Genomic DNA, 19,899 nt, shown 5'->3' on the forward strand with positions numbered 1-19,899 from the left:
AGGAGTCAGAAATATCTTAAACTGGTATTGCTGGTGAACACATTTGCATGTACCCTCAGAGACAGCTTTATCAATTGTATGCAATCCCCCTACATTGCATTCACATGTGCCTTCCTACTCTTGCCTCATTATTGGTATAGTCCTTAATATTTGGTAAGAGAATCAAATGACAGTTCTTCATGTCTCATGAACACGTGAGCTTAATTTTTAATACTTCTGTTTTCTGAAATGCTAATGATTTCTTTTTCCACCTTGTCCTAGTTGTGTCTGCTCTGAATAAGGCATGGTGTGTGAACTGTTTCGCTTGTTCAACTTGCAACACTAAGTTAACACTCAAGTAAGTTTATTGGATAGGTGTGATGCCTGCAAAACATATCAGTGGTCATCTTTAAAGTGTAGATGTTGCTATAGTTTAACTGGTTTGTATGTTTTTCGTACTGTAAAACATTTGAGAAAAGATGTGCATGTTTCTTTCTCTAGCCCCATTTACTAATATACATCTCTTTCAGCTGTCTGTTCAGTTCTTCCTTTAGTTAATTCTTTTCTCTTTCGTCCTTTATTTTTTCTGTGTTTAACTCTAAAGGAATAAGTTTGTTGAAATTGATCTAAAACCTGTCTGCAAACACTGTTATGAGAAAATGCCAGATGAATTTAAGCGACGACTTGCCAAACGGGAACGTGAAGCAAAGGATAAAGATAAGCAGAAAAAGAAAAAGCCAATCTGTTTGTAAACTTTTCTTTCCTTCCCACCACCACCTCTGCTCCTTTCTTCTTTGGTCAGTGATAAGGATGCTCTTACTCTAAGTTTTTGCATGTGTTTATGGCAATCAAAACTAAAATACCTATTTTCACACAATCTGAAATCTTAATTTGTTATTTCAATACCTTATGTTTAGCATGTTGTGCTCTGAAATTTGGTTTGAAAGGCTTTTGAAATGACACAGTTCATAAATGTGGATATTTGGGGGGAAAAAAAAAAAAAAGTATCTCCCACCACAGAGTAATTTAATTACTGTCCACAATGTATAACCTTGTGAAAGTAACTTCTTAGGTATGTATAAATTGCAGTTGTAATTTTTTGCCTGTGAGCGTTAATGTGGCTATTTTTTTCTTCAGAATCCCTGCCACTAAGACTTTGTCTGTTTGGTTTTTGCTTTGTCATTTTAGGAATAAATTTGTTGAGTTTGATATGAAGCCTGTCTGCAAGAAGTGCTATGAGAAGTTTCCTCTAGAACTGAAGAAAAGACTGAAGAAACTAGCTGAAACTGTAGGAAGAAAGTGAAGACTGTTCTACTCTTCCTTTATAAAAATATTATATATATTACTTGAGGGATTTTTTTTTCTGCTTTGAGGCTACAATCAGACAACAAATGATGATGCATGCCTTCTAACTATCAAATCTAAGTATCTTCAAACTCTTTATTTGAGATTTGTTGATACATAGATCATACTAACAGAATAAATTAAGTATCAGCTCACCTGAGAGGATTTTCACCCTGATAATGCAGCTGAATAGATGCACTATGCACAATAGTGTCTACAGAATTCTACATAGAGGTAAAATTTGCTTGTGAATACCTGCAAAAAATACGCTTTGCAAATGTGTCCAGCTTTATGTACATGTAGTGTCATTTATATTAATGAAAGTATTAATGTGCAAACTAAGCATGCACACAGGACTTTGAGTGACTTTGACAAGAAATTAACTTGCCTTCCTTCATGGCGAAATCCACTGTTAGATTCTAGTCTGAGTAGTCCCATTAACGAGCCTTGTTTCAAATAGCTTGAAAAATGACAGATTTCTAAATACAGTCACTGCAGAAATTATCTCCTTTTAATAGATTATGCTTATATGATGAGTCATTGTACATCAGGCTTAGCATGAAATACCTATATAAAATATGTATTCCTACTGCAAGAAATGAGCATACAGAACTACTTGAATTTTGCTATATTCCATTTAGAATAACATGTTAACTTTTATATATACTTTTGAATTTTATTTGCTTTTTGTGCCTTATTCTGCTGGACCATAGATAATAATGTTCCATTAAATATATATATATATACAGTTTTATTTTTATTTCATATTTTTATGCAGAAATTATATACAAGGTATTTTCAAAAGATAACATACTTTGCCTTAATTACATAGGATGCAAGAAGTATTGTATTTCAAATGTGAACACCTGAGGTTAAAACTTAGCTTCTAGGCTTTGTTAATTTTTAGAACAGTATTGAAAATGCATATTTCAATTAAGTGGCAATATTACTTTTACACTAGTGAGTGTAAATATACATAGTTTGATCCTGCTGGGATCTATTTCTTTAGCCATCCTCAAGGACTGAGATCACAAATTAACAGACTTCCCTATAACATACATTTAACTGTTTTATACTATTGACTTCTGTCCATGCAAATCTGTTTTATTTTTCCCTTCCTTATAAAAAATAGTTACTTAAGAATTGTGATGATACTACATTGTCAAGTATGCAAACATTTTTTTCATATTAGTGACTTAAACAGATTTTTTGTAGTTGCATCATAGCAACTAAAATTTCCTTTCCTGTTTATGAAAAATTAATTGGTTTAAAACATCTGCTTTCCAGTGTCATCAATAAAGGCTATGTTACTGTAACTTGTATCATCTCTGAAATGAGTGCTTGAGATGGGTGGGAGAGCAACTAGGCTCCCTTTGTTCTCTATGCTTAGCTGTGACTATATGTTTAAATACTTATTATCCTGATTTAAAGGAGACATGCCGTTTCCTGCGTATCCCACTTTAATTCAGTTTTTAGGGTTATGAAAGAAACTACAGTTTATTTCATAAAGGATAGATTCTTTTGTCTGTTTTCTGAATAGACACAGTTGCTAAGTTTTCTTGGAGAAAACAACTTGTCCAGGTTTAAAGTGTACACCTTCCTATCAAGTTTTTCTCTCTCCTCTTTTCACTGTAATGTAATTGTCACTCCAGATTTCCAGTTTAGCACTAGATAGGGTACTTCTGACTATTTTTTTCTGTACAGTTATTGAATACAATAGCAGTTCAGTAACTGAATGCAGTACTTACTGTGTTCAGGACTAGAAAAGCAGCAAGTTTTCAAAAATGTTTGAACAGCTAGCATAGTAGCGTTTTTGGGCTTTTCGGCTATACCATGGATTTGGTAGACCATACTCAGCAATGCCTCACTTAAATTGTAATTCATTTCTTGTTCTAGTTTTTTGCATGTTATGCTATATTTCAGCACTTTAACTCTTTTCCTTCAGCCTATGTGTACAGCCTTACTGCTCAAAAAGAGTTTGGGAGCTGTCCCTAACCCTGAGGCCAAACGGCATGAACTGGCTTGCATCCACATTGCTCAGCGTTATATCTCTCCAGAACACACTGGCCACGTTTGCACCATGTGTAGCCATGGCTCTCCTCTGGACTCAGACCCCAGGATATGGCATTGAGAGTGTCTGGGAGTACTTGAGGGTTCAAAGCTTGCTGATAGATAACATGGAAAAATTAAGGTTGGAAGGGATCTCTGGAGGTCAGGTAGTCCATACTCAAACTCCTGCTCAAAGCAGGGCTAACTTCAAAGTGGGATCAATACTCAAGGCCTTGTCCAGTCAAGTTTTGAGCATCTCCAAGAAACGAGATTCCACAAGCCTCTGTGGGCAATATGTGCCATTGCTTAATCATCCTCATGGTGAAATATTTTTATGATTAATGTTGGAGTCCTGTCTTGAGTGGAGGGTTCTCCAGCTCCACGCTGCTCTTTGGGAATGCTCTTTTGAGTGACCTATCACTGAAATCATACTTCTGGACATTGTCATGAAGAGGATTAATTAAAAGCAGTGCAAAACAGCCAGGGAGCAAGCTGGCAATTAGGCAGCCTGGACAATTACAGGTCTGGTGTTGAAGCTCACTTCCTGGCCTGTCAGTATTATAAATATTTCACATAGCTGGAAATTCTTTCCTGAAAGATGCTGAGTTTATTACTGTTTTCCTAACCGCAATCGCTACTAGGTCTCTAAGAAGGTCATGAGCTGGGATTTGGGAATGGACACCTCAGAAACTTTTCCCCCTTTCTGCTTGTGGGATCAATCATGCATGGGCAAGAGGGATTCCTGTTGAAGCCCACACTTAGAATAACAGTAGGGAACCCTTTAGGAAGCCAAATGGATATAGCTGTAGGGAGGAAAGAAGCTGAGCCTAAAGCCTTTCTGCCTCTGGCAGTGGCAAGCCCTGTGCTTAGTTCCAACTCTGAGGCACATTAGGTGGTGACCGAGCTGAGCAGAGTCAGGTGCATGGATGCAGGGTCATCATATAGAGTCAAATGCTGTCTGGTGAGCTGCTATTCTGGTGTTGCAACCACACTGGGGGCAACTTGGAGTGCCACCTCCTTGGGGGGAGGTGGGGGGAGACATGAGAGAAGGAGACCAGTGTCACGGTGTTGGACCTTCTCTGTATGAAGGCAATTTCACACACCTTCCCACCAGCTGCAGAGCAGTAATTTCCTTCTACGTGTAGTCCAGTGACTCCTGAGCCAATCCTTGCATGCTCCTCAGTACTAGGACTTTTAATACGCAACCTCAAACTGTGTTTGGTATCCGCAGTTGTAGACACACCATTAAAAAAAGTACAGAGAGAAAAAAATCCAGTTTTCTCTTACAGAATTAAATCCAATGTCTAAATCACCGTTAATGGAGCAAATAATAAAAAAGAGGGTTAACTCTTTCAGTCAGGGCATTATATTGATGTTGCTGGTCTCCATAGCTGAAGTCCCTGAGTCCCTGGAAAATAAAGGTTCTCACTGTAGCTGCTGGAACATTTGGAAACTTGTTTTCCTGAGCACCGGATCTCCCCAGTAAAGCTCATGCTTATGGGTTAAATTTGTAGCTACGGATGAGTCACAAGATACAGTTTTAGGTGAAAACGTATTTCAATATGGTTCCCACCCACGTTATCATTCCTTACGACAGCGTAAGAGCCGCACAGGACCTAATGCCAGTCCAACAACAGTGATAAATAATAAGTGATATATAAACAAATAAAGGGTAAGCTTCCCCTAAAAATTTAGTGGAGTTAGTAGCCCCGCTGTCACTCGTTTTTCCCCTCAGCCCTGCGGCCCCCCGACCACCGCCTCACGCGGCAGCAACTGCGCAATAAACCCCGCGCAGCCGGGCGGGGCGCCAGGGCGCAACGGCCGCCCGCGGGGCGGCGCATGCGCGGGCAGCGGCGCGCGCAGACTCGAGAGGCGGGCGCACGGCTGCGTCTTGCGCACTCGCCGGAGGAGGAGGAAGGTGTCGCGACGGTTGCGTCCCTTCCTCTTTTCCTCCATCTCTCCCTCCCTTCCTTCTTTCCTTCCTTCGTACGGTGCCGCGCCGCGAGCGAGGCCGAGCGCGGCGCGGGCTGCCGCCGCGGCGCCATCATGAGGCGCACGAAGGCCGACGTGGAGCGGTACGTCGCCTCGCTGCAGGCCGCCGCGCCTTCGCCCCGCGAGGTGAGTGCCGCCGCGGGGCCCGCCGCCGCCTCGCGGGGCGCCGGCAGCGGGAGGCCTCGGGGCCGCGGCGCGGCCCGCGGTGGGGCCCCGGCCCGCCCTCGCCGCGCGGGTGCTGGGCGTGCGGGGCGGGTTGCGCCGGGCGGCCGCGGCGTGTGTCGCCGTCGCTGCCCTCCTGGCTCTCAGAGCGGGGGAGGCCGCCGAGGCCTGGCCGCTTCCCCTGCCCGCACGGGAGGGGCCTGGGCGACCCGCGGGCGCTGCCCCGGCGGCGGGGAGCGCGGCCGCCCGTTCTCTGCGCCGCGGCTCGTTTTCCCGGCCGGGTGCTACAGTGCTGTAGTTTGATCCGCTCTGCTTAAGCCTTTCTCTCTTGGTAGTAGGAGGACGCGGTTATAGTGTTTTCGGTGTTTCTGGGAGTGCTCCCGAGTCGATGTTTATTCAGGCTTTCCTGAAGCCGAGTGAGGTCAGGGAAACTGTGTGAGGATGAACATGGCGTTTCACTTATTGGAGAAGCTTTCCCTAAACCCAGGAACAGTGGTTTACTAGAGCTATATGCCTGCTTTCTACAGCTAGTAAGCCCTAGTGTCGCTTTAAAAAGACCTCAACAAGTGTTAATGCATATAAAATTCTTCATTTCTGTAAGAGTGTAGGTCTTATATTTCTGGAGTTTAAAAATAAATAGGGAACACATGTTCTTAGATTTCCAGTTTTCTTTTATGTATTTTGTGATTAATGTATCTCTTTGTGTGACTGTTTTTTGAAATAGTAGTGTTTAGAGAAGAGGAACTGAAAAAAATACGCTTTCTTACTTTATTCTAGTAACTGGAAAGAAGGATGAAGAGCTCTGTGTGATTGGTTACCTTTCCATCAAATCTAGAAAATAGTGCATGCAGAAAATAGTGTAAGCAGACTGATGCAATTCATGAGAGCTATTTAATCCTGAAAGATGCTATTTTGCTCTTCCGAATTGGTTTATTATAGAAATAGAATATTTAGTAGTGTCCTGTATATCGTGAGTGCAGCCATGCTCACCATTGGGCACAAACTCAGATACAGGAAATTCCATTTAAACATAAGAAAAAACTCTTTGTGTGGTACTCCTCAAGTACTGGAAGAGGTTGCCAGAAGAAGTTGTGGAGTCTCCATCTTTGGAGATATTCAGAACCTGACTAGAGCAGCCTGCTCTAGTTGATTCTGCTTTGAGGAGGAGGGCTGGACTAGATGATCTGCAGAGGTGCCTTCCAAACTCAGAGTTCAGGTAATTATACATAGTAGGGTCTGTACATAGTGCCTGTGTACATCATCATTTGTACCTTTCCCAGCATCAACAAAGTTGTCATGTGACTGCATTCAGTTGACTTGGATGCTCTTTAGACCACCTAATGTCAAGTTCTTCACGGCTAAAATCAGAGGTGCTCCTCAGTGGTTTTGATGTTCCCATTACGCTTCCTAAAATGCTTTTCTCTCCTTTTTATTGTGGTAAAGTCTTAGAATTTTTGTTTAACAAGAGGTGCTTTTGCACTGATCCTGGGAGATCAAGCTAAGTTCTTGAGCTTTAAATTTCTAGCATCTAGTTTTTGCTAAAGTACTGTTCTTTGAAAACTTTATTTTACTATGAGGTTTTTACTTGTGATTAAGTCAGTAGTTCCCTAACCATGACTTAAGAACTAGAGGAATACTAATCATGTGATGCTGATACTGTTTTTTCAGTTTGTGCTAAACCAGCAAATAGTTCCTTGCATAAGCAGTTGCGTTAGTCTGTTTTAAATTACTGAAAGTAGGAAGTTGATCTGTAATACAGAGTCTTTTAAAATGTGTCAAAGCATCCAATTAATCTTTCTCTGATTTGGATTTTTAAATACAAGTGTGATAGGAGCCTAGCCGTTCTTTTGAGAAGAATTTCTACACAGTTAGTGGAATAGGTACTGAGCCTTCTGAGTTCATGGCAGTAGAAGCTTGCCAGGAGCTGAAGGCAGGGTCTAGTTTGTGTAGAACATTATACTGGTATTGGTCTCTCTTTACACATTTTTGGATCATCATTCCTTGACTCTCTGCTGTGCATGCTTCTGCCATCTTCCCCTTTTGCCTGATGTGTACACATGTATCTTTTTCTTTTTTTTTTTTAAATCCCTTTCTCCCCTCCCTTCTTACTTCCTTGTTACATGCCCCCCAAAATACCTTTAGAGACTTCTGTTTCACCTTTCACTGTAGATGTGTATGCTGAAGTTATCTTAGACTTGTAACATCACAGGTGAACAACTGCGGGAATACATTCCTTACCCTTAAGGAGAACTAGCATGAAAGCTACGAGTGGCTTGGTTGAGGAAAAACAGTTTCTATCCATAGTTAACGGTAATTTCTAGTGACAGTATTCTACAGCAGGACTAAAAGGCAAGTCTTCTCTCTTGGCATGTAGGTTTTTTCTTCACTAGTAATAAGACTACATTGTGACAAAAAAGATTGAATGTAGGTTATTCCATTCTTCTTCTTCTTCTTTTCATCAGAAGTGTTAATGAAATGCTACCAGTGGAAGGGTTTGTTGCTTGCTTTTAGTTGTTCACTTGTAGTCTCATTTTTCCTGTTAATTGGCAAAGGCTACTAGGCAAAGACTCTTACTCTTTTTACTTTTAATTCTGCATCTACAAAAAAACCCCACAACTTCTTTGTCTATGAGGAGTGGACTGAGCTGATAACTAGTTATTAAACTCCATCATTTAACAGTTTTATGCATTGCTGAAAAGGGAGGTCTTCAAATTCAGTTATTTTTAAAGTACTGTTTGTTTAAAACATGCCTATCCTTTTTTTCTCTCTTCAGAAATCGATGAAAGGATTCTTTTTTGCTAAGCTGTATTATGAAGTAAAAGAGTATGAACTTGCTAAAAGGTAACATATATTGATGTATGTTCTGTTTTCTAAAGTGTGTAACTTCTTTGCAAGAGAAAAGCTAAATGAGTATGAGGTAGACCAGAGAAATCGAGATCAGTATCATGCGGTTTTTAAGATAACAGTAAATGTGGGTATTGAGTGCCATGTAAATCTTTGTAAAATATCAGTTTGAAAGAAAAATAGTTATGTGGCACTGAAACTCACCTGATTAAAATGGCTTTTATTCCATTGTATTATGTAGTTTTTACAGTTTCTGTGAACTACTGCTTTTTGTAATAAGCACAATACTTGCTGGAAATGAATGGTAACTGTACCTGTAAAAATAATGTAATAATTTTGTTCCTTCCTTTAAGATCCAGACCAGGGACCAAGAACTAAATATGGCTATGCTTCCTGTACAGTGGATTAGACTAACACTATGCCTGTTTGACATGTATGATTTTTATTTTTTTGGTATAATTGATTAAGGTAACTGATTTTTCTCCATAGGTACATATCTACATACCTCAATGTACAAGAGAGAGATCCCAAAGCACACAGGTTTCTTGGACAGCTTTATGAAGCTGAGGATAACATAGAAAAAGCCGTTGGGTGTTATAAGGTAAGTACTACACTGACCCATAATGTCCTACTTTGTGCCTTCGTAAATGGACCTTTTTTATTCTTCTGTGCTGGATATTCTCAAACCCACAGCAGAAAGCCTATTCCTGGAGAAAGTGTGTTATGAAATGTGTATGTGAAGTACTTTGGAAGAAGCAGGGGAAATTCTTCACTTTATATAATATATTTTAATAGCATATTTTTAAGGTTTTTTTTATCTTGTGTTGCTCTGCTCTTTCAGTAACCTGCTGTTAAATTGTATGTTGCTCTTTACCCTAAAGATCTGTGACATTTGTGGAATTCCCTAATGTGGATTGTGATGACAGTAGGAATCCACTTGCTGTGAAGACTGTAGACCTAGGGTGTTCTCTTTTTAAATCGAATAATTTTGATTAGGCAAGCATATAAATGTAGAAACCAATAAAAATGTTCTAGTTTATGGGAGGGAGAGGATGTGCTCAAAAGTCTTGCTGCCAGCACATCTTACTGAAATACTAAGGCACTTTGTGTGACTTAAATTTTGTTTATTTAAAAGTGTCCACATAGACAACAGGTCTTCATACTCCAGCAGCCCAAGAATAGCAGTAACTAGTGGCTGACAGAGAAGAGCAGGCTTTTGTGTTATGTTTCTGTTATATTCTTCTGAATTCTGGCAGTTGCATCTAAGTGTGCTCTAAGCTAGTGGTGGCATTTAGAAAAGTAGGCTTTTATTTCATTAGTGTGCTCTGTAAGTATATACTGATAGGTATAACTAATTCAAATAACTGGGTTTCTATGTCTCCTTATTTTTTGAATACTTGAGTAATTTTCATTCCTGTTTTATATTATAATTTTTATTACAAGATCAAGGATTTCTTTTTTTCCTCTGTGTGGGGGGGAAAATAGCGTTCTGTGGAGTTGAATCCAACGCAGAAAGATCTTGTACTGAAGATTGCAGAGTTACTATGCAGTAATGACATTACCGATGGAAGAGCAAAATACTGGGTTGAGAGAGCTGCTAAACTCTTCCCTGGGAGTCCTGCTGTTTACAGATTGAAGGTAAATGCCAAATTCTAACCTCTGCTCTGTGGCTTAACAGAACTTTCAGAATCTGACTCAAACGCTTTTTGTGTGTCATTTCACATTAAGCTCTTTCTTATTGGCTAGATTATTTTAGGATTCTTGAATATTAAATTTATTAAATTTTTACTTTCTTTGCAGTCTGGTGTTTTTGTCTAGCTTTTCTGAAAACTTCAGCTATAGACTTTCATACCATTTTTAAGGCTTTGAGGTTAATACTCCTCAAAAATACAGGAAAACTGTATTAGTGATCAAATCTAGGAAGTTAAGACTAAATGAGCAATACTTAATATTTCTTTTATACAGCTGGTAGGAAGATAGCAGGCCTGTGAACTCTGACTTTCTTGCTCACCATTGCCCTTTTTTAAATTTGATTTGTGTTCAACTCTAAAGAATGTGGGAAATGCTATTCTCAAATCTTGTGTAAATGCTTTCAGTTATACAGTCTCACCTTGGCACAGGTGTATTAGTTTTCTTGTATAGCTAGGCAGTAACCATATTAAGGTCTTGGGGGGGTAGTTGGAGGTTTGTTTGTTTGTTTTTTAAACGAACTAGTCTGTGGCAGGGTATGCTGCCTTCAAATGAAATGGTTTCACAAGCTTACTCACCAATTGTAAAGAGAACTCTTCTGGGGATTTTTTTTTTCTATTATAGTCACCTCTATTTAAAAATATTTCTGAGTTTTTATTCATCAAACTTTATGTAAAACCTGAAAGCTTTTCAGACTGGCTTGAATAACTATTCTACGTAGGGGAGGAAAAAGAAAACTGGTAATATTGCTGAAAAGACTCACATGAGACAAAATATTAACATGTTGCCTTTCTGTTTAATAGGAGCAGTTATTGGATTGTAAAGGTGAAGATGGGTGGAATCAGCTTTTTGACTTGATTCAGGCAGAACTCTATGCAAGACCAGATGATGTCTACATAAACATCAGACTAGTTGAGCTCTATCGTTCAAATAATAGATTCAGAGATGCTGTGCTCCATTGTCAGGAGGCAGAGAAGAAAATACCTTTGCAGTCAAGCTTGGAATGGTGTACCTGTGTTGTAAAGACACTTGAGGTGTTTAATTATTTATGATCCTATGATAATTTTCCATATCCTTTCAGTTGGGTTATATCTCTTAGTATCACTACAGTGACGGCTATGGTCCGAAGATTTAACTCCTCCAAATACAAGTTTATGGAAACCAGCAGATTTACAGAATGCTACATTTTTTTCTTTTATACTGGAATTTTCTTCTTAAAGTTAAATCTTATAGAGCAAATGAGTTTCTGACTTAAACAGCCGAGTTCAATGTAGCTGTTCCATGAGGGAGAGAATTGCTCAGGCAAATGGTTCCCCTGGAGCTTTGTTACTGAAGAATATGGTTAAGGCTTCACCTGGGAGACTGGATTATGCAGTAAATGCTACTGTGTGTTTTGGAGAGGTATTGGTCTTGCCTTCATGGAAGGATGACTGTTTCATATCCTCTGAACTTTCTTCTTCAGGAATATCTGGAAACTATCCAAGACTCAGAGTCTGATAAAATTAACTGGAGATCCACCAAGAAGGATCTGCTGCTTGCCTATTCCAGCTTTGTCAAAATGACACTTTCCTCTAGAGATGTTCAAGAATGCAAAGAATCACTTGAAAGGTATTGCTTTGACTTTTCAGAGCAGGGAAGATGGAATTGTTTTTGGTTAGAATTGCACTGTTTTGCTGGGTCACAGAACATATGCAGTGAAAGGCAAGCCTGCTATAACTCATTTAGGGAAGCAAGAGGAGATGGTCTATGCTAGTTACTGTGAATGATTCTTGATGGGCTTGAACCCAAAGTTATCTTTTGACTGAGAAGCAAGCTTTGTTTGAATAGTCAGTACACAACCATGGAGATGACTCATTGACATCCTGGGTCAATTAATTTTGATTTGCATATGAATGTACCACCTTTTCCTTCAGTAAGAGAATGCTGTTCTACACTTGAGCAATAAACTAATTCATATTGCCCAGACAATAAAAAAGCTCTCAAAGTTTGTGTACCAGCTTTGTCCTGGTTATGCTGTTCTGAGTTAAGACATACACCCAAAATTCTTATTTTAGTATGTAGTATAATGGGGGGAGGGGGGAGCCACTTGCAGTAAGAACATTCTCCATCAGGAAGAACTGATGTTACAGGGCCAAGTAAGCCAGCTGACTTTAAAGCAAGCTATCTGTGGCATGGTGGTACAAATCTAGAGTAGTACAAATTGTATTTGTCAGCCAATCCATTGTTTAAGAGCTACGCTCTTTTCCATTTTCGTTGACTTTCTCACTTATGCAATGGTTGTTAGGTTGTCTTTTGTCAAACAATATTCTTCAGTCTAATCTTAGCAAAGATTAAGAATGCGTATTTGAAGTGATGCATACGGTGGATGAGGAATTCTTAATGCCATAGCTGTTTTTTGCCCTCTATATTGTTGACCAAAAAACTTCCTGTTTGTTTTTTCTGCCACTTTATTAGAGCCCTTCAAGGTGATCACATATGAAGCACTTCTAAATGATGACAGTACCGCCAGCCATCATAGATTTTGTCAGATAATCCAAAGAATATTTTTTATAATTGTTCTTTGGAAAACATCTCCTGAAGGGAGCTTGTGTACTAGTCTGCAGCTACTCAGATTTCTACAGTACCTTCTACTTTGAAGAGCCTGTGTAGCTGTTTTTCTGACAGACAAAAGAAGGGGAAAACAGAGTAATATCACCTTCCACATGTCTCTGATTCTGTGGTAGTGAGTAAGTCTGTCCATGTGATCTGAGAGAATTGCCTTGAAAGCAGCTGTGCAAAGATGTGCTGAGAAAGAGTAGACCAAAAATATCTAGGTAGCTATATAATATGTTTTACTTCAGTAAACTAAGAGGGCTTTGGGAGTTTGAGCCAGTTATCCAACTTCTTAGTATGATAGTATTAAGCAACTCCTGCTTTAAGCAGCTGAGGCAGTAACCATTGACTCATTTTGCTAGGACTCTGTTTAGAATGAGTTTTCTTTACATTTTAGTTTTGATCATGTGCTTCAGTCAGTGAAACCATATGTGAATGGGACTGATGAGTTGTCTCTCACCTTCCTGGAAATGAAAGGACACTTCTACATGCATTCAGGAACTTTACTACTCAAAATGGCCCAACACAATGAGGCACAGTGGAGAGTTGTATCTGAACTGGCAGCACTGTGTTACCTGATAGCTTTCCAGGTAAGTCATTTTTCAGTTTCTGCCTCTAGTTGATACAGTTCTTGTAGAGCAAGAGTGTTTTGTATGTTGAACTTTTGTATTCCTAAGATGAACTAGTGTTTGTGTCTCCTTAAGGAAGGACACCCTTTTTGCCCACCAAATCTTACTCTTCCAAAACTTTTTAAAAGATTCGAAAAGATTTGGATAGAGTAAGAGCTTATCTTCAACTGTTGCTCTTGTCAGAAGTAACCTGACTCTTAAAAGCTAATGAATTTATTTCTTAGTCTATCCCCTTTTCTGTCATATAGCTGAAAACTATATTGGCTATTTTGCTTATTGCTATAGGGAGGGAAGGGGACAAATTGAAGGGTTTCCATACGCTTGTTGTGTAGACAGTAAGCACTAAAAAATGAGGCTTAATTCATTGCCTTAGGAAATAAAAATGATTGTCCTTTTATGCCACTGCATGCATTCTAGGCATTACTTTTTCTTGTGCAAACTTGATTTTACTTACAATAGTTGTAACTGCTCAGCTCATTTTTCAGGGATGCATGACATACTTTCAGAATGTATTGGTGTATTTTTCTCTGAAGCTTTGTTATGTTAGAAACTTGTTTCTTCATTTTAAGACTAATTTGAATGATCTGCTTTTACTGTGATGAAGCTATAGCAATTTCTTTCCAAAGCAATGTTGTTTTCTCTTGATTTCATCAGGTTCCTAAACCAAAATCAAAACTAATAAAGGGGGATCAAACTGGACAAGATATGCTGGAAATGTTGGCCTGTGATCGAAAAAGCCAGTCTGGTAAAAATAAATAAAGTTACATTTAGTCTTATTAACTGTTAAGAATTAAGTGGCTTGTTTAAAGAATAAATTCATTATCTTGAAGTGTACTGTTAACACTTCAGTAAAATTTTCTAGATTCTGACTATATCTATACTGGAAAACAGTAGTATGGTCCTGACACCTGATGTTTTTTCTCCTGTACAGCATGCTGGTAGGTTGTATTCTTTTTCTCTGAATAGACTTTTTTAAACCTCTCTAGGACGTTTTTCAAGTTTAAATGAAGATAAAAGCATCATGCAAGTTAAATTCTATCTGCTGGAAATGGCTTCTGCCTGCTGACACTATTTTGTCAGTATTTCTAGTCCTGAGAGTAAAGGAACCTTATATTACTATTTGCCTGTCTTTTCCATTTCCTTATTCATTGTTCATTAGTCTTCTATTTTTGATGCCAAGTATAGACAGTTTTTCTTAGACCACACACTTCTGTGGGGCCTACATAAAATAATACTCCGGACATGAGGTTGAATTCTTTGAGACAGACATCTAGTAAGACAGACTTCTACTTGTATTACAGCTACTTATGTTGAAGACAGTTGCAGTGCCCCTAGAATAATTAAAAAAAAAAAACAATAAAAAAACAGACTTTGTTTTTCTGAAGAACTGGATTTACAAATGCCTTGGGATTGGTGTCACCAAACCCTTGGAAAGCCTACCTGCTGAAACACTGAACTTAATTAGAGGGACAATGTAATTTACGAGTTTGGTTTCACGAGGGGAAGTCTTGATCCCCCTCTTTAGTAGCAAGAACAGTCCAGTGTATCAAATAGTAATCTCTTAATTAAGTTCACTCCTTTATTCGTGTGAAGTGATATTCTTTCTTTCTAGGTCACATGCTGCTGAACTTAAGCCATGGCAAGCAAGACTTCTTTAAAGAGATTGTGGAATCTTTTGCAAACAAAAGTGGTCAATCTACATTGTTTGATGCCCTCTTTGAGAGTGGAGTTTCTAAGGAGAGGTCTTTTCTTGGCACAGATGATATCGGAAATGTCAGTACACAAGCACCAGAACAAGTGGAACTTGCTAGATGTGATATTGGTAAGAAGTGTTACTTTCTGAAAGCTGACATAATGCAGTGCTCTGTACCAGAAGTTCTACAAATACTTCATATTGCAACAACAGATGAATACTTGTCCAAAGTTGTTCTAAACTTTCAAGGCAAGACTTAAAACTTCAAAGTAAAGTGCTTCTTGAATATTTTCTAAAATTTTTAGAGAATTAATTAGCTTCACATTTTTGCTAAAAATATTCACTTATTGGACTTATTGGAGTACAATGGGGATGGAAGGGGAAGGGGAAGCAAATCTGAGAGTCACCACCTCAGAAGCTAAGGAGTTGATGGCTTGGGCACTCAGGTGAACACTACTTGATGCTTGGCAAACTTGAGTTTTTAATCTTCTAGAAGTGAAGGTAGGAATCTTAATGCTCATCAGTCTGTGGAATATCTTTGGCTGCCTAAACTGAGAGTGAAGTGTTTGCCTGCCTTACTCTAGTGCAGGCTGTTTTCGTTAGTTCATGCAAACCAGTCAAAATTCCATACTTTGCTATGACCCGATTTCATAATCTCTGTGCTTAGCAGTACCATTTGACAGTACCTCTTGCTCTTTAGATCAGAACAGCAGGGACTGAGTTAAATTCTTTGTCGCTACAATTTTTAATCTCTTATAATGAAATACCACATAATCCTTGGGTTCTCTGCCAGCTCGCCTTCCCTCCACCGTCTCATCAAAAATGTACTAAAGCAAACCCTAAGCACCCAGTGCAGGCTATACCATGTTGTTAGTAATACTAGAGGAAGTTCTGAAGGTGGTGGTTGGTTGCAGTCTGTGCTGTGAAGGGGGGTGGCTCTTCCCAGTGTGACTGTGGATTCAAAAGAGGGTGACATGGAAAAAGTTTCACTTTTGCCCTTGCAGTTTCTGTCAGAGGCAATATTGTTATGCCTGTTTTTTAGGAATTGGTCACATAGCCCTTTCCCTGTTTCCATACTAGTTTCTAGTCTGTTCTGATCACCAGGCTGCTGCCTGCTTATTTTTTTGTGTTTGTACACCATTAAGTGTTATTTGGAAGGCAGATATATATCTGCCTGTGACTTGTGGGTCATGTGCATAAAAATAAGGTAACTCTGTGAAGAGTAATGAACTAATAAAATTTTTATACTCCTTATAAGCATGACTGAGGGTGAGGTCTGGTTTGGATTTTCTGTATAATAAGGCCTGAGTGCTAGTAGTCTTCCTGTTAGCTGTCAGTTTTCAGAAACATTTAGACTATTAGATCTGTCTGAAACTAGCTAACAGGCCCAAAAGCTGGAAGAGAGGAATAGACCTACAAGCAGTAAGGCTTACTGTCCTTTCTTAAAAGAGAAACTAAAATGTTTAGCGACTATGAATAATGTTTATACTACTGTAGCCTGAGCAGTTTGTATTATTTTGTGTGTAACATGCACAAATCTTTTTGTTTATTTTCTTTACACACAGGCTAAAGATAAGTGCAGTGGCATTTTTTTGTTGTGTTTTAGCAGAATAGCAAAAAAGAGACCGACTTCAAAGTATAACTCGGGTGTTCAAATTACTTTATCTTTGCTTAAGACGTAGATCTGAGGAGCATTACTAACTTAGAAAAACTGAAGGGTTCCTGCATATAACATTACCTCAAAATGAAGAGGTTATGATTTCAAATTCCTGGAGACTTAGTAGAGACTTTTTTACGCTGTGTCCATTCTTTGCGTGGACAAAAAAGCTCTTAGGTGCACTCCCATGAAGTGGATGCTACTACTGCCAAGGATATTTGTATAATACTAACAGGTGCAAAAATGCCATATCTGATTTGAAGAATGGTAACTCTTTTAAAAAAAAAAAAAAAAAAAAGAGCTTCTTTCCACCTTGTTGTTAGATGAAGACAAAAAGGTAGGGAGAGAGCACTAAGATGCTCCTTTGGTAAGACAGATGGTCAGAACTTCATCACTTCCATGTAATGAAACCTAGCTTTGATCAGATCACTGTTCTCCTGACTTGGATGCAGATGTTCACTTCCTACAACTTTGTTTTTTACATAGGTGCTGTTCGAATGCACAATGGTAGTCTCCAGCACCTTGTTTGGCTTGGCTTGCAATGGAAGTCTATGTCAGTCTTGCCTGCAATACGCAAATGGTTAAAACAGCTCTTTCACTTGCCCCAAGAAACATCAAGACTTGAGACAAATGCTCCTGAATCTATTTGTCTGTTGGACCTTGAAGTAAGGAAACTTTCCAAGTCCTGAAATGTGCTAACTATACAATTCAAGCTTTTCCTTACTTAATACCATTAATTTGTTTGTATAAAAACAGGTATTTCTACTTGGGGTGGTATTCACTAGCCACTTGCAACTACAAGAGAAGTTTAATAGTCACTACGGTGTACATCAGCCTCAATTCTTACCATTGCCAGTGTGCAAACAGCTCTATACCGAAAGGCAAAGATCCTGGTGGGAAGCAGTTCGTACTCTTATTCACAAAAAAACAATGTAAGGCTCTTTTTTTTCAGTTTGGAAATACTTAATTAAGCCTTTAGATAGCTTCTGTCACAGCAACTTGAATTAGTTCCTGTAGATTCTTGTTTAAAAAAAAAAAAATTTTTTTTTTTGAATTTTGGATATTGAAGCTTTGTTGCAGAAGGGACTTGACACACTTGATTATATTTCATAGTGTATTTCTAAACTAAAGGTGTTTAGGACTAAAACTACTGTGTATATCTGTCAATGAAATGACATGCGAATTAAAAACAGAGGATGGTAATCAAGGAATGTTTCTTTCAATGTTCAGACCAGGAACAGCAGCAAAACTGAGGCTTCTAGTACAGCACGAAATAAGTACTCTGCGAGCATTGGGGAAACATGGCCTTCAACCTGCCTTAATTATACACTGGGCAAAAAGCCTGCAAAAAACAGTAAGCTGATACTATTTTTAAATGTATTAGTTTGTTTTGTCTTTCATGTTCTAAACTGAATAGACTGAGTAAATAAAAGTAAATGAGAATGTTGTTGTTTGAGAATTACTGTGTACTCAGTCAGATGAATTTGTTGCTCTAGTCAGCATATCAAATATTCACCCTCTTAGAATATACTCTAATTTTTATCTGTATGTTGCTGTATATAGCTCTATAAAGAGGTCCCCTGAAGTTTACCTCAGGTGTCGGAGAAACACCTTTGGAACTTTTCTTAAAAACGACTGTATTGGAGAAGGAATCTGTATGAATGTGTTTGACTTAAATTACTTGGAATACATGTTTTTCTATTCTCCTTTCTTTAACAGGGCACTAGCCTTAACTCTTTCTATGACCAAAAGGAATACATTGGACGAAGCGTTTACTACTGGAAGAAAGTTTTGCCTATGCTGGAAACTATCAAAAAGAGGAGGAGTATTCCTGAACCTACTGATCCTCTTTTCAAACACTTCCATAGTGTAGACGTTCAGGTACTTCAGTCATAGCTTAATCAGTTTGTAACAGGGATCCATGTCACTAGCTTACATAGATATTTTGTTTTCTTGGTTGTGCAACTCTATGCTGTTGTTACTGCCATAAGGTTGTTAAAGATGAGATTTAGTAGTTTAAGATTTCCTGGTTAGTCTAAGGCTTTCTTGTAACACTTTTCTTTTAAATTACTCTTCTGTAGATGCTTCAAATACGATTTTTATGTAAAATCTGTAGAAAATACACTTCGGTTTTGGTTACATAGATCATGCAGTTCTTTCTTATGCACATGAAAAAAAGAACTTTTCACACGTGAAAGTCATACAATTCTCTCTTCATGCTCAAAGAGTGTTGTTTTTCCTTGGTAGAAATAAAGGTTTTCAGTTCCTATTGAGTCTGCACCCAAAACTGTAGGGTTTTTCAGAATATCAAGTTATTTTCTAATAAAGTGGAAATAAAGAAGCAATATGAGCTCTTTAGACATTAATTTTTAGAAAAACTGAAACAACTGGGTTCACTACTTTTTTGCTTGTTTGTTTTCTGACTGATTAGTATATAAAGCTAAGAAAATCTGTTGTACTGTTAGCATGTTATTTGTGACCAGCCATATCCTTTGAATAGGTAGTGCCTGACAGTTAAGCAATGTCAATTGCTACTTCCAGAGTAATTAAATTCTCTCGGCCTAGACAAGAGCAAGGATGAGTTGTCATACTATTTCAGCCTGAATGAAGTTAAATTTAAACTTGAATCCTATGCTCAGAATTTCAGAGGGAATTAGGGGATAAATAATGGGCCTCCATCAGAGTTTTATGGTTTACTCTTCAGTGTAGCTTGTGCATATTCATTAAAAACAAGTGTTGCATGTGAACTATCCATGAGTTAGGAAACGATGAGGGAGAGAGGAGAAGAAGGAATTCCTAATACATCTTCTTGAGCCTGTCTGTTAAAGAATATTCTGCCAAGAATGGTCAATGGTCAGCCCCTCTGCCCCCCCAAAAGAAAACAAAAACAAACATGTTTGTTTGATATACAGAATGTTCAGTGAACTGTGGGCCCTAGGAGGTTCTTCTCTTGTGGTTTCTTCCTCCTCTGGAGGAATCTCCTTTTTCTCCAAGCTTCACGTTTCTTGCTATCAAGTGGTTTTGAATCATTAATTCTCCTCCTCTAGCCTACCAGAGGTGGTCTAGGTTCCTAGAAGCAAAACTCATTAATTGCATTCTTCCCAATTTCCTGTTTAACCCTTTTTTCCCCTGAATTATAACACATAGTAGTAAATGAAGTGGTTGCTTGGACATGCAAGCTTTGAAAGGTGTCCTTAAAAATTGCAAAGGAAGTTACGGGTCCTTTGCCACCTCAGGTATGAGTCTTGGTTAGTTTCTGCTTGCATCAC

At 38.6% G+C, this 19,899-nt stretch overlaps 2 protein-coding genes across 13 annotated transcripts in view; both read left to right on the forward strand.

Annotated features, from left to right (window-relative positions):
* LIMS1 (LIM zinc finger domain containing 1) overlaps window positions 1–2,639 on the forward strand; it is an 82,105-nt gene extending 79,466 nt beyond the window's left edge. For all 7 annotated transcript variants that reach the window (XM_067295144.1, XM_067295152.1, XM_067295160.1 and 4 more), the window contains 2 exons: window positions 262–337; window positions 1,168–2,639. In XM_067295144.1, the coding sequence (XP_067151245.1) occupies window positions 262–337; window positions 1,168–1,282 (191 nt within the window). In that variant the 3' untranslated portion in view covers window positions 1,283–2,639. The remainder of the gene's footprint in view (window positions 1–261; window positions 338–1,167) is intronic.
* Window positions 2,640–5,389: 2,750 nt separating this feature from the next.
* The window catches only part of RGPD4 (RANBP2 like and GRIP domain containing 4), a 37,273-nt gene continuing 22,763 nt past the window's right edge, over window positions 5,390–19,899 (forward strand). For 5 of the 6 annotated variants that reach the window (XM_067295190.1, XM_067295196.1, XM_067295201.1 and 2 more), the window contains exons 1-13: window positions 5,390–5,490; window positions 8,300–8,367; window positions 8,860–8,971; window positions 9,856–10,008; window positions 10,863–11,093; window positions 11,522–11,667; window positions 13,049–13,241; window positions 13,935–14,025; window positions 14,893–15,102; window positions 17,117–17,295; window positions 17,387–17,562; window positions 17,861–17,984; window positions 18,350–18,511. In XM_067295190.1, coding sequence (XP_067151291.1) covers window positions 5,419–5,490; window positions 8,300–8,367; window positions 8,860–8,971; window positions 9,856–10,008; window positions 10,863–11,093; window positions 11,522–11,667; window positions 13,049–13,241; window positions 13,935–14,025; window positions 14,893–15,102; window positions 17,117–17,295; window positions 17,387–17,562; window positions 17,861–17,984; window positions 18,350–18,511 — 1,917 coding nt within the window. In that variant the 5' untranslated portion in view covers window positions 5,390–5,418. Of the gene's footprint in view, window positions 5,491–6,727; window positions 6,743–8,299; window positions 8,368–8,859; window positions 8,972–9,855; window positions 10,009–10,862; window positions 11,094–11,521; window positions 11,668–13,048; window positions 13,242–13,934; window positions 14,026–14,892; window positions 15,103–17,116; window positions 17,296–17,386; window positions 17,563–17,860; window positions 17,985–18,349; window positions 18,512–19,899 lie in introns of those variants that run through there. The other variant, XM_067295209.1, reaches the window with a different exon arrangement.

Source organism: Apteryx mantelli, chromosome 1 (assembly GCF_036417845.1).
Source record: "Apteryx mantelli isolate bAptMan1 chromosome 1, bAptMan1.hap1, whole genome shotgun sequence".
NCBI classification, from domain to species: domain Eukaryota; kingdom Metazoa; phylum Chordata; class Aves; order Apterygiformes; family Apterygidae; genus Apteryx; species Apteryx mantelli.